This window comes from Crocodylus porosus, unplaced genomic scaffold (assembly GCF_001723895.1).
Source record: "Crocodylus porosus isolate Cpor-Errol unplaced genomic scaffold, CroPor_comp1, whole genome shotgun sequence".
NCBI classification, from domain to species: Eukaryota; Metazoa; Chordata; order Crocodylia; family Crocodylidae; genus Crocodylus; species Crocodylus porosus.
The window spans coordinates 23,539,928-23,554,264 of NW_017728910.1; the positions used below are offsets into that span (position 1 = coordinate 23,539,928).

At 45.3% G+C, this 14,337-nt stretch overlaps 1 protein-coding gene across 2 annotated transcripts in view; it reads right to left on the bottom strand.

The window, feature by feature from the left end:
• Positions 1-14,337, bottom strand: part of DIS3L2 (DIS3 like 3'-5' exoribonuclease 2) — a 224,967-nt gene that overhangs the window by 105,066 nt on the left and 105,564 nt on the right. For both annotated transcript variants that reach the window (XM_019532860.1, XM_019532859.1), the window contains exon 11: positions 8,922-9,001. In XM_019532860.1, coding sequence (XP_019388405.1) covers positions 8,922-9,001 — 80 coding nt within the window. The remainder of the gene's footprint in view (positions 1-8,921; positions 9,002-14,337) is intronic.

The following is a 14,337-nucleotide window of genomic DNA, read 5'->3' on the forward strand; positions in this document are numbered from 1 at the left end:
AAAAAAAAAAAAAAGCTCCTTTTATATACAACACACACACCTCTTACTTTGGGGTTAGCAGGCTTTTTGCATTCTTGCAGAACCAACAGCTCAAGGAGTGTGATAGCTGTACTATCTTCCACCCTACATAGCCACCGATTTTTTATTTTTTTTTACTGAAGGCATCAGTTCACAAACTTGATAGAGCTGAAGTTGTACAAATCCCCTGGTGTGGATGCAGCTCCAGAGCTTAGCTATAAGTGTGTGGGGTCAAACCTGACGTTCCTATCACTTATGCCCAAGGAAAGCAATGGGGCTGTCCATGCACAGCTCATAGCCTAGCTTGAAATGAAGAACCTTTCTTCTGAAGTGGGTTCAACAGGCTCATCACCAACCCTGGGGTGAGAGCTAGAGGAATACATGAAATCTGTAGACAACATGAAACTGGGAGGAATTGCCAAAATTAAGGAAGATTGGATTATCATGCAGTAAGAGTTAGACCACCTTATGGAGTAGAGCAACAGAAACGGCATGACATTTGTTAACATGAAGTTCAAAGTCATGCTTTCAGGGAACAATGCCAAGAACTTTTTGCTGCCAGGTGGGGACTCATTTACTAGGGGCAACAGAGGTTGGTTCCTGTGTGTACTGGTCAGTCATAGGATAACCATCAGATAGGATGAAGCTATGAAAAATGCTAACTTAACTCTAGGGTGTATTCAGTGGGGTATTTTTGGTACAGATAGGAAAATATTGATACCTCTATACAAGGTACTAGTAAGACCTCATTCAGAATACTGCACAGACTTCTGGTCACCCTAGCTCACAAAAAGATAACTTTAAACTAGAAGATGTACAGAGACAGACATCCAGCAATAAGATGGTCAGGGGGTGGAGAACCAACCTTAAGAGATTAAAAGAGCCTGGCTTGTTTAGCTGGAGGCTGAGGTTGAGAGGGGTTGTGATTGCTCTTGATCAATCTATTCGCAGGTTGAATATCAGAGAGGGAGAAGCTCTGGAATGACCTTCCCAAAAGCAGTGGGGGCAAGAAACCTGAACTGATTCAAGATGGAGCTTGCCAGGTTTATGGAAGGGAAGGTACGTTAGGACATGAGTGCTCAGTGTTGTAATCCCTGGGCATTACATGTGGATTTGAGCATCTCGTATCCCCCACAAGCTCTGGGACAGATGTTCCCTAAACTGGCTTGAGCTCAGTCAGTTAAAAGTCTTATGCTACTTTCAACCAGGTTCATCTCAGACCAGTTTTCAGCCATTTTGAAACTGGTTTACGTGCACTGAACATCTGTTCTGTTACAGGTTGAAACCAGTTTCTGATCACTTAAACCACTATGTGTAACTTCTGTCCCTACTTCAAAGGACTGAAAGGAAACGTGATCCCTGTTGACCCTGAAGGGTCTGGAAATCCCATGCCTCCAGGCTTCTCTTGGTTGCCTGCAGGGGCCAGGAAGGATCCCCCCACCTCCCTTGGTGGATACCCTTCTGGGGGGGACAGGGAACAACTGCCTTTCCTCCTGACATGGGCTGGGGCAACACTGGGGCTCCAAGAAGTCCTAAACACTTCTCACATGCCAACCTGGTGCATTTGGCTGGGTTAAACTAACAGCCAAATTTGGGGGCAGGAAGGAATTTCTCCCCAGATCAGACTGGCATGAACCACAGGGATTTTTGCCTTTCTCTGTAGGGATCCTTTACCTAAAATAATCTGCACACATTTTATCCTAACATTTCCTACTGCAGTAGCAAAGCACTGGCCGTGCCTTTGCCTCTCCTGCCCCTTACCCGGGGAACGCTGCCAGGTGCTCGGTGGGTGCCATCGCAGCAGCAGTCAGAACAGACATTGCTGTGGACTATCTTGGAAAACTGCCTGCCTGGGAATGGCCTGGGAGAACACAATGCACTGGCAGGGGGAAAAAAGCCCTTTTGACTTGCAGATCTGAGGGTGAAACAGTTGAGACACAGAGGTGAAGTCCTCTGAATGCCAGGCACCCTTCAGACCAGTTGAGACGACAGCACAGGAAAAAATGCTAGTAGGAAATTAGTGTTGAGAAGCTAGTTGAGAACCTAGCAAGGGCCGTACCTCTGTACAGTTTCTCTTTAAGAGCATTTGCATGACAAGATTTTGTTGTAAAAGTTTCTCTGCTCTCAGAGCATTTCACCCTCTGGCATCACCTGAGGGCTGTGGCAGGGAGCAGGATTATACAAACAGGACTGAGACTGGTTTCAGATAGGGGACAAAACAGAAGTCAAGTGTTTTCATGAAATGCTAATAAAGGAGTAGAAACAAAAAGCAGAAACATGAGACAGGAGCTCAAATGCAGCCAAATGCAACTTTTTCCGTAAACTATAAGTAACTTTTTAAAGAGCTGTAGAAGTACTAGGAGGAGACTTCACCTCCATCTATTACTAAACCAGAACGCAGGAGGCAGGTTGCTCGCAGAACTGCATATGGTATTTGTCTGCTGCAGCTAATAAATTAAGCATTCATTGGCTAAAGAACATTTCAGAATAGGGCTGAAAAGCTACCTTGTGTGTAGCAAAGCTGCATTTGCGTAATACACCTTCAGAACAAGGGGTCGCGTGGCATTTTACAAACAATGCAATCGAGAAGCCCAGGCTTCAGATGCCAGAACTGTAAGCCAAACCTTTCAAACATTACAGGCAAACTTGGCACTGAAAACCTGCGCTTGGAGTGCACTCCACAACACCGCCCAGCTCGGTGGCTTGTGTTTGAGGACAGCGGGTATCTCATTGCCAGGGTGGGGTGCATTTCTTTAACAGAAATGCCAAGTCCTCTTGCGGACCACCGGCTGGTACTCTGTTCAGTATCCCAGGAGAAACTCCCGCGGGAGGAACGTGGCAAATTATTAAAAAGGACAAACTTCACACTGTGTGTGCAGTAAAAATTGAGTGCAGGCTGAAGAATGAAGCAGATCGGCACCCCAGAGAACAAGCACATACTGGAAGCTGCTACACTCTGTTTCTACCTCTGTGCGAGTCGGAGGGGACTGTGCAGGAAGGTGGGATGTACATTTATTAGTGTTAGGTACCAGGACAGAGCCATGTCATACGCTCAAGGAAACCGGAGCAGCCTCCTAGTGGAAGAACTGCCTGTTCTTGTTTCTTGGACATCCTGGCTTTTGGCAAAGGATGGAAGCAGATTGCCAGGCGAGACTTATCTCCAAAACCTACTCCGGCCTTCTTCCCACCAACAACCAGATGTGGAAAGCAGGACCAAGGTGGGTGGGAAACTGCTGGGGTTGAGACACAGCTCTTTCTTGTTTCGGCATTCTCACCGGCTGAGGCTGCACACTTTCTGACGTAGCAACTTCTGCCTGAAGACTGGATTCAGAGGAGCATCCCTAGGAGTTAAACTGGTTTCTTTTTAATTCATACAATCCAAGGACAGAAGATATCATTTAAATGAGGAACAACACATCTCCTATGTCTACTGAACCCAAGGACAGACAAGCACTGAGTACTGGGGAGAAGTATCTGGGTGCATATTTTTAACTCAGGTCCCAGGTAGACTTCTGCTACTCCAATCTTTTCCCAAGCACGTGGCAGATGGATGTGGACTCACCTGCAGCCTCTCCTTAAGGCAGGTAGGACGAGGGGCACAGTGAGGCAGTGAACGTGCCTCTGTGAAATCTGATGTCCATCTCAGAAGGAGCTCTTTGCCAGCAGATAAAAATTACCAGAGGAGACTGAGCCTGGCTCTTACAAACCCACTCGAAACACCAAGGTTCATAGCCAGCATGATAAAGGGAGAAGGACAATTTTTGGCACTTCCATCGCATTTTGTGCTTATTATTAATTTCCATTCGAGAAGCTAATTCTATCCGGAAGTTAACACTCCTTGAATGCGCCAAGATGGGAAGTGGCACCCAGCAGCCTTTGAGATGAATTACAATAGTTTTGGGAGTAGAAGGTCATCCTGTTCCTGAAACGAAGGTCTGTGGTGGCGAGGACCAAGGCTCTTCACAACTCAGTGGCTCCTTTCTGGGATATCTGTATTGAGCAGAGTCGTGCTATAGTGCGCCTCAATTGTTCCATGGCCTTCAGAGACACTGGGGCTAAGCAACACGACAAACACGTAGAAGAGATTTCCATCCAACAACCCTGTGTTCGGGGAGCCACTGCCATTTCCCTATGTTTCTTCCTCCACCATGTGGAACTTTCCCATCGACCAGATTTATATTCACGTCCTTCCTTGGCACTCACACCTACCTCAGTTTCTCTCCACCCCAGTTAAACCTCGTGGCCCAGGGTTGTTGCAAGAAATGATGCTCCGACCAGACTTTTCCAACAGCAACAGAGTTTCCCAATTCCTAAGAGTTAACACATTCAAAACCAAACTACATCCCAGGTATTGGGGTTCAGACCATTTTTTTTTTTTAAGGGAGAATAATGGGGTATGAACATCCTCACTGGAATTTGTACAAAACAGACCAAATTCATGAGTATTTCACTGTGTGGGAGTTGATTTAAAGTTCCTTTCATCCTCCCCATGTTTATTTTCCTGCTGTGACTGCAAAGTCCTATCTCTTTATACTCTGACACAGCTCAGTGCCCACTAATTTTACCTGGGACATTGCTTGTCATCGGAGGTTCATCTCTAAGGACACTGCTGTCCCTAAGATCCTTGGCAAAGGATGGAAATCTGGAGTAGAGCTTCTATGCATCCAAAAAAAGCACAGTCTAAAAACACTTTGTGCTTCTTCCAATTATCAAGCCCCTTAACAGCGGACTCCAAACTAAGATCTTTGGGGTGTTTTCTTCAGGATTCAGTTGACGGGCACACTTTTTTAATTTAATCTCCATCAAGAAATGGCTAATAAACTCCAATGACAGATGAAAGTCTGCACCTCCTAATCTTTTGGGACTTGTCCCAGGTCCTGAATTCAGGAAGTACAATGCTCTGGATGGTTGCATTGGTACAATCACAGAGGAACAGGGCTGGAAGGGACCTCTGGAGGCTATCTACTGGAGCCCATCTACTGGAGCCCCCCTTCGAGGCCGGATCATCCCTGTCCAAACCATCCTATACAAGTCCTTGTCTGACCTGTTCCTAAAATGACACAATCAACTACACCACACAACTATAAGCCATGTTGCCCAAAGGTACAAAAAGCAACCTAAACTATCACAGGAAAAGCAGGGGGAGGCAGAATGCCTTGACTGCTCATTCTCATGGCACGAAGAAAAAAGAATGCCAATATTAAACGGCTGTGTCGTTGCTTGCTCATACATGTCCAGGTTGAATAGCCATGCTGTCTAGGCAAACCCAGCCCAGTCCATCATTTAGCTTTATAATCATTTTATTCATTTCAGTCTTTACATCTCTTTGCCCTACCTCTTCCACGATATGGCATCTACACTTTCCAGCTTTTTCTTTCAGAAATTTAAGCCTTAGAAGACATAGATGGTGTTTTTTTAAATGATCTAAACCCCATGCACAGATGGCATGCAATGCACATGAATAGGAATTAGACTTGCATACTAGTGAATCCTACACAAGGCATTAAGAATATAAGCTTTTTCTTAAGCTTCATGAAAACAATTTTAACATATAAGAGGATCATAGATTAGAACTTAGTAAGTGCCACCCAAAACAAGTGAGAGAATGCATTTCCATTAGCCTCCGTCCAATTAATTACTATTGCATATTTTAACCATCTGTTCATTATTCACTTTGAACCATGTATTCTGGGCCAGGTGGCCATACTCTTCAGTCATCCTGAGCGCTACTGCATAATCTCACTGACCTTAAAGGGAATGCTAACTGAGTAAAGTGGGCCCAGTTGTGTTCTTTAAGTTCCCATTCAACACTAACCTTGAAAATTGGATGTGATGCTTGCTAACACAGGAACACTCAACAGTTCCTTGAGAAACAGAAATATAAGATACATTTAAATGGAAACACAGTGGTGATCTGTATTTGAGACGGGCCTGAATTTGTTCTGCATATTTCAGGGAGTCTGCAACCACAAAATCTGGGTGGAAAGACACAGACGTGTATCTGTTTCTAATCACTGTAATGCGCCTGCACAGACCTTGTCTATCTAATTTATGGTCGTTTTATATTACATGCATGTTCTGAGGTGGGATTTCTATCATTCGGTCTCTAAACCACATCTACAATGTGTTCCTCTCAAATCCCTTTCTTTCTTTTAAGGGAGCATAATACTAATGTAAACTTGTGCTCTGAAAGCATTCAGTATTTCAGTATCAACCTAAGCAAGTTAATCCAAGGAGGCTGCTGTACAGTGACTTGCAGGTCCCAAATGGACAGACTGAAACCTCTCATTATTGATTTGCTAGCTCAGGCCAGACATAGCAGCAGAAAGTTGGAAGGAACCCCTGAGGCATCCAACTTAGCCCCGCATGTTTGCAGATGCCATGGCAGGTGCTTAGTCCAAAAGGACATTCAGTCCCACTCTTTATCTAACGTCATCATGGACAGAGGACAGAGCCGGATAAGAGAGTGATCAAAGTATTCTTCTTCTCTTATATACTGGTCAGATGTCCAAGACACCTAATGAAATGAAAACCAAGTCCTTGCCCCTAAAGAGTTTGCCGTTTCAGTTGCTGGAAAACAATACTGATTGGAAGACAAAAGGAACGTATGATCACTTGAAAAGCTACTGTTTAAAGGTTGTTTCCATGGCTGCTCTATCTACAATCTCTGATGAGCGTGCCCCAGGGATATTTAGTGGTCATAAGAACTGGCTTTTCCAGGTAGTGTGGTTTCCATGGCCATTGTTCACAGACTCACTGAAGGCACTTCAAGGGTCATCTAGTCCAACCCCCTGCCCAATGCAGGGATGCTCCTCCTAACTCTGGGTTGTAATGGAGTTATAAGTGCACTAATTTCACTGTCGATCTCAGGCTATTTGGAGTAAGTGGAGGGCAACAGCTCCTTGACAGAAAATAAGATCCTTCCAAAAGAAGGTCCCCCCATCCAGAGTAATTTCCAAACATGAATGTCATAACGATCAACAGAAAGCACAGCCAAGGATGCACCACTCTAGCCAAGATGTGGAGGTCACGGACACTCAGACCACCGGTATGGTGGCTTCATTTGTTTATTATAGGACTCTCGATTGACACCTGCCATTTCTTCAATCATAAGTGAGGCACTGCATGAATACTTGGTAGGGTACATCAAGATGGATTTGCTGCTTCAAGCATTTTCCTTTGCGAAGGTTCATTTGGAGAAACGTGGAATCTATCCAAGGCTCCTGAAAATGGTTTCAAAATATTTCTATAAAATAAGAAACTGATGCTAAAGCTTCTCTTCTTTCTGGGATTTGGCTATGAAGCCCTTTGCTCCCAGGATAAGGGAGGAGGAACCCCTTACAACTGTTGAGTATTTCCTTGTCCCTTCTTGAGTCTTTATACCAAGAAGGTTTATTTTACAGAAGGAGTATCCCTGGGAAAACCAAGCCTTCAAATCTTTGTCTGTGGAGAAGTGGTCCCTTCACTCAGGCTCTGTATTGTCCTTCTGGACTTCCTTTCCCAACTGGTCAGATTTATGGGGGAGGAAAAATATAACTTGATCTCCCAAGGTCTCCTCCACTTGCTCATATGTAAGCCAGGCGGACAAGACCTTCATGTCCCAAAATAAGAGGAAGTCATTGAGAAGGGAATCTGAAGGGGACTCTTGCACTTGCTGCTGTGCTACAGAAATCCATGTAACACTTTAAATGATAACTGTTTTGGCATGATGTCTACCATGAACTCCCTTGTAGCCATGGCAATCAGGAGTTAATTCAGCCCACGTCTCAGTGGACCAATAACTTGTAAATCCCCAAGCAAGTGTGATGAGTGCAAGCAAAATACCCAGAGTTTCAAGAGTTATTTCTGAGCGACTTAGAGCTTGCAGGGGGGTAGGGATGGCACTGTACTGATTTACCTAAAAAAGCAGAGCGCCAGACAAAGTTTTTATCTAATGTTGTCTCAGAACTGCTAACATGCAGTAGAACTATAAATAATTTTACTAGCCTCACATTTACTTTCAATGGTAACTGCATATCTCTGTTGTACTGCTGTAATCCTAGACCGTATTTGGGTCTAAATGACATGACAATTTATTGGCCGAGTTGCTCAAAACAAAATCAACCCAAAACCACTTTGCAGAAAACACATCCACATAATACCAGCCTTCGGAGTGCTGCCTGTCTGCGACTGTGAATCTCTCGAGGATCAGATCCGATGATCGCAAAGAAACACACTGCTTTTTCAGCATCTGCATTAGCAAGAGCGTGCTTATTACATCGTGTGTATTTCTAAACCAAATGAACTCCTGGAGCTGTACAGAAAGAGCCAAGAGCCCTCTCGTCCCTCCTCTCCCCCCCCACATTACTGTTGCAATAATTGTTAAGACTTCACGTGGGAAGCTCCATAAATCAAACCCCTCGGGATTTATTCCCTAGAACTTGCTGTTCCACAGCCTACTCTATAGTAGCTTCAAGTGCAGACCAGGCAAACCAGAGAACTTAAAAGGCAAAAGCAGCAAGAGCTGAAATGAGTGTTAAAAGGGTCTCTACGATGAATGCCAAGAGGGAGCTTCATCCAGAAAACCACCTTAAAAAAGTCCCTTCTTTTCTCCAAGTACGCTGCATCCAAGGTCACCCAGTTCTACTAAAACATAAAAACTCACCCGAGGTAGATTAGGCCACTATGTGATGCCTCTCCTGCAATGACTGAAGGCATGGGGAATGCAGCTCAGATAAAATTATAGCTCTTACTATGGCAAGCACATTGGCTTTTGCCTGCACGGAGGCCAAGGGTTGGTTAAGAGACTGGTCTGAGGAGATCTGCTTTAAGAAGTCTAAGAAATTTTTGTCATGAAAAACTAAATACGGGAAGGCATCAGCTGCTAAAAACGAACAGAGAATAGTGTGTAAGATGTGTCATACCATCCGCAAGCTGCTTACAGGACAAGGCATCGTCAAGGTCCTTGGCAGTTGATGGATCAATGGTGAAGATGCATTCTTTCCTATCAAAGAAAAAAAGGGAACTTATCCTCTAGTTGGGGAAAAAGGCACCAAATAAAGACCACTGGGAAAGCCCAGCCAACAACAGTGACACTTTTTGGCAGACTGAGGTTGCTGTATCATGTTACACCTTTCAATGTACTTGCTTCTCCCCTTCCTGCGATCCACAGTCCCTCAGAAGCAACCTTCTCCCCCAAAAAAGGCATGTGGAATAGTGGTGCAATTAGTGAATGGCAATAAAGGTTACTTTTCTATTTTTTTCAAGAACAGTTCAACTTATGCAGCTCTTATTTAATTCTCCTATGTCTACATCAAGCCACCTAGACATAAAAACCACCTAAAGAAACCTCTGGGAAAGCCCACGGGCGTTGCGATTTCTTTCTGACCGGGGTGACTCTTTCCAGCGGGATGTTCTGCAGGCTGGTCCTAAGTCAATGTTAAGTTCAGCTGAGGGATGTTGGGTGTCTTACAATTTAAAAATGACCAACCTTGGCCCAGGGGTCTGACCCTAGGAGAAGGCCTGTGAAGCTAGGAAACAACCGAGCAGAAGGCATTACAAGTATACGGCAAGGCAGGCAAAAAGTGAGAGGCTAAAAAGGTATGCCAGTGGAGGAACTCAAAGCACATTAACGTATCCAGACTTTCACAATGGTCAGGAGACTATACCAGCCGGACACGTTTGCTTGTATGGTGATGATCTGATGAATAACAGTGGCATTTTACTCTTCTGGGCCCAGCAGAGCTTTGCAGGGCTCCCTTAACAACAGTACTTGTAGAACAGAAATTCAGGTAGGAATAAAAACATGAGAGAGTCCGTGAGCAAAATAAAGTTATGAATGTAACGTGGTGGGAACACCTCCACCATCTGATGGAGAATAGTTTTATGAGGAGCAAGTCAGTGGGCTGCAGAAATACCAGCCAGCAGACATGTCCCCCCACACAGCAAGCTGGTGGAGAGTGGCCTGGGAACGTGGATTTCTTGGAGAATTGCACTAGAGTGAAAAAAAAAAGATTGCCCCCGACTGTAAGAGCTAAATAAATCAGGAATAAATATCACTTCTGTGCTAAGGCCTGAATGCTTATAAAGGAAGCCCGGTGCAGCAGCCTCTTTAATACCACGGACAAGTCTAAAGGGAAAAGAGTTTATGCTGTTTCAAACCCAAGCTGGCAGCTTGCAAAGTGAAATCAAGTGAAAAAGATGTTTCAGGCTCAGTACAGGTCTTTGCAAAGACACCGTTCTGCATAAATTGGTTTATGGGATTGTGTGCAAGAACAACAATATTAGGCTTCTCTAGGAAAAATGGAGTTTGAAAAAGATTTAAATCAACAAGAAGCTCCAGGGAAATTAGAGAAGGAAGGGGATGCTAAGCTAAGGTTCCTAATGAGAATTAACAGACCAACTTTTCAGCATCCAGTCCATACTGGAGATCCTCCGGGCCTCTGAAAAATGTAGTCTCTTCCCCAAAGTGCTTACAACTAATAGAAATCTACTCTGCATATTATCCCTGTAGATGCAGACAATCGTACATCATGAGCGGGGGAACGATGATGATAGCAGCAATGGGAAATCAATCTAGGTAGATAGCAGTTGTGGCTCCAAGGCCTCAAAATAGACAAAATACAGTGTCTTACTCCCAGAATCACCACGCTTAAACGAGTGCACTTTTGCAGGATATGCCAGCGAAGTCTAAGCTTCGGCCCAGAGCTTGAAGCGCCTGAATATGAATCATGCTAAATGCCCGTCAGCCCCTCAAGCCCGGGCGGATCAAATCCCACTGACTTCCTGCCCTGCAGGCTGGATTGTGCCCGGATTTGACTATAAAAAAAATAAAAGAAACACAGGTTGTAAGCACTGGGGAACTGGAGTGAGATAAGTGCTGCAGCCCTTTTTTATTTCTGTTTTTCATCTTCGGGATAAGGTCATGCCCTACCAACATACATGGATCTAAGTTGGACTCCGACAGCCATCCTTGGTCTGGCCAATTCCTCTCTAAAACAAGCCATCTCCATTCAGAGGCTACTCCCTTTTGGAGATAAGGAGGAACAAAGAAGTTCTTTACACTTCCATTACCCCGGAAATCCATGGTATAAAGATGAGGAGCTGGGAGAGGAGCAAGGAGAGGAGCTGGGAGGGACCTCTGGAGGCTATCTACAACTTAACTGTAATGCCATACTGTCCAAAACAGATGCCCAGACTACAGCTACAAGAGCCTCATGGGCTTAGCAGGTTTTAACATCCCCACGTGATCTCACACACTCACAATGAGACCTCTGTCACGGCTGTTTTTCTAGCCCTTGTATCAGCATAGTAATTACATGTGATGGAAGCATCTACCACTATTTGACTGACGTCACCTCGCAGTTGTACGATTCGGCGTGGCGCACAGATTTTTCAGAGGCACAAAAACAGACTCTCTCCAATGCCCGAAGAAGGGTGGTTGCGCCCAAAACCTTGCAAAGAACCAATTTTCCAACTATTTAGTTGGGCTAATAAAAAATACCACAGAACCGTGTCTACCTACGTCCTTAGACCAACACGGCTACAACCAACAGCCCCAAAACCAGTTGAGCATCAACTCCCAATTGAAAACCTCCCCCTTGATATGTTAGCTCGCCCACCTAGAACAAGGCTGCCTAATCCTCAGATGAAGGTTGGTTTCTGATATTTCATGTGCATCCACACAAAACAGAGCTAGACAGCGACCCTGAGAGCTCCTTGACTGTACTGAGGCGCCGATCTCCTCGCAGTCTAGCTCTCCAGCACTGAGAATCAACCAGTTTAACAACCTGCAAACTGTCCTGCTTCCACAAATTCATATTCCTTAAATTAAAAGTCCATCCATGAATGGAATGTCAAAGTGATCTCTTTTCAAGGGACGGTGCTTGCATAACATCTCTATTTGCCCTTCCTCCCAGTGTCATTTCTGGATGCAGTGAGCGCCAACTCTCCAGATACGAATATGCCGGTAAGGCACAAGGCCACCACTAACCTGGCACTATGGCTATTGCAGATGAAACGCCCCAAAAAAGCCACACTGCAATTGCAGACAGCATTAAACTGAAACTGCCTGCTCGCTTCACACTGACAAGTCTTATAAAAAAGGATTAAGAGCTTCTTAAAAGCAAGCGGGGGTTCTTGTTTCAACAGAATAGGGCAGTTCTCCCAGCTGTTTAGGGCTGCAACCACAAATGCCTGCCACCCATAGCGATTTTGTAGCTCCAGGCGGCTTAAAAATTAATAGACTGGTTTCAACAAAGTGCATATTTGAAATCTGCGCTGGAAAGAAGTGAACATAAATACGCTGGTGCCAAACTCTGAACACATTTATACAGTATAGTAACTAATGAGACTGCTCTGCTTTTGAGAGACCCAGCCAATTAAATCTATTGTAGAGGTCAATGATGGGGCCTGAGTTCATAGGAGTGCAAACCTGCAGGGATTGTTGTATATGCGTCCAGGCTCTACAGTGCGCTACCAGATGCATTTCATCAACCCTAACCCGGGACAGGCAATCGCTGCTGGCCGACTCAACCCTGATGTTATGCTCCCAGAATGAGGGATTTACTTTCCCACGTGCCGGAGTGAACAGGGGCCTGGTCAGGCAGAGCTGATGCCCATCCATGCACAGTACACAGAGCAGATTCAAAGCCCTTTCACTTTTGGTAACTTTCCAGATTTGAGCCTGGAGGCTTCACTGGCAGTGCTGCCCTATGAAAAAATGGCAGAAGCAGGTGTAGAAAGTGACTCTGCAAGCAGTTCTGCAGAGTAAGGGCCAAGGGGTAACAGCCATGGTACAGCGGGCCCATACGCTGAAGATGTGCTCATCTTCCGCAGCAGCGTTCAAAGGTTACAGAAAAACGCTACCTCTGCTGCAGGCCAGGAGACCTAGAAAGTGTTTTAAATTAATTCCATCTGCCAGGAACTGCTCCGTTATTAAAGATGTCCCAGGCCACTGCAGGATCCACAGCTGGGCTGCTACAAAAAGCAGAGGCCCATCTAACAGCACTTTGCCCAGGCATGTTGTCCGAAAACCCTGTTAGTATTGAGGGCAGATGAGGCTTCAGACAAACAGATCCAGCCTCTGCTATCTCCTCTGCTCCTTCCTCCAAGTTCCCAGCATCACCCCATATCTGCATGGTGTTCTGGACAGCACTGGCCCATCCAAAGCTCCAAACCACTGCAAGAGAAACAGTCGCACCACCCGAGTCTGCTGAAATGACCGCCAGTGCTGCAAACCAAACCGTCTCTCTGCCTCAGGCACCAAAATCAGTGAAGATGATGGCAGACTCCTGACTTTGAAACCCTCAGAGGGGAGATGGGTCACTGCCTCCTACCTCCCAGTGACTTCTGGCAGAGCAAAAAGCTGTTCAAAGACCCTCATCTATCCCCAGCAGGGCCAATCCCTCTCTCTGGCACCAAGAGATCTCAAAAGGATCAGAGCATGAGCTGAGCAAGGGCAAAACCACTTGAAGACAGCTTTTTAGTCATAAAGCTCAAAGCAACAGCAACTTTTATGCACCTTTCAAGGAAGACACTGACTGTGCAAACAAATGCTATGGCTGCGCACATCCTAATTTATGGCTATCACTAATGTCTACAGATTGCATGCTGCTGTCAAGCTTGTGAGGGCCGCCGCAGTATCCCTGTGGGGAGGTGCGAGGAGGGGGTGCTCCTCCTTAAAAAACCCACAGGAACCATCTCTTATCGTCATTGCACCTAATAAAAATCTGTTTTGTTCATTTAAATGTGTCAAAACATACTTTCAAAAAGTTACAAGATGTTCCAAAAGGGCTTGTTCCAATATACACACCACTCGGCTAGCTGAAGGAAGCTGGTTCAGGAGCTGGAGATGTGCAGGGAGTTGAGAGTTTTTCCGGTCTTCGAGTTGAATAAGGCCCAGAGATAAATGCGTGACTCCGAGCCATCAACTTTGCTGCGCTGACTGAAAGCAAGCAGCTCCACGTGGAAACCTGCTCTTTACAGGAGCTCTTTTAGCCAAAACAAGTCTATATGCAAAAGTGGACGCACTCTGATGCGGTGCTTTTCTTGATGAAAAAATATTCTCGTTTCCACCCTCCCCTTAGGTTGAGCATGTGTGCCTAGGCTAGAAAGCTTCTACGACAATGCTGTGTTGCTGGTCGAGATCGTGGAATTGGTCCTAGCTCCTACAGGCACCAATCCTCCCTTCCTAACGCATCCTCCGAGACTGAATCAGAGACACACACAGCTTTCGTAAGCAACAGCTCACTTCATCAGATGTTGTTAACTGAATTAACTCTGACTCAGTTCGTTTTTTGCACGACTTCAGACTAACCTGGCTAACTACCACTCTCAACA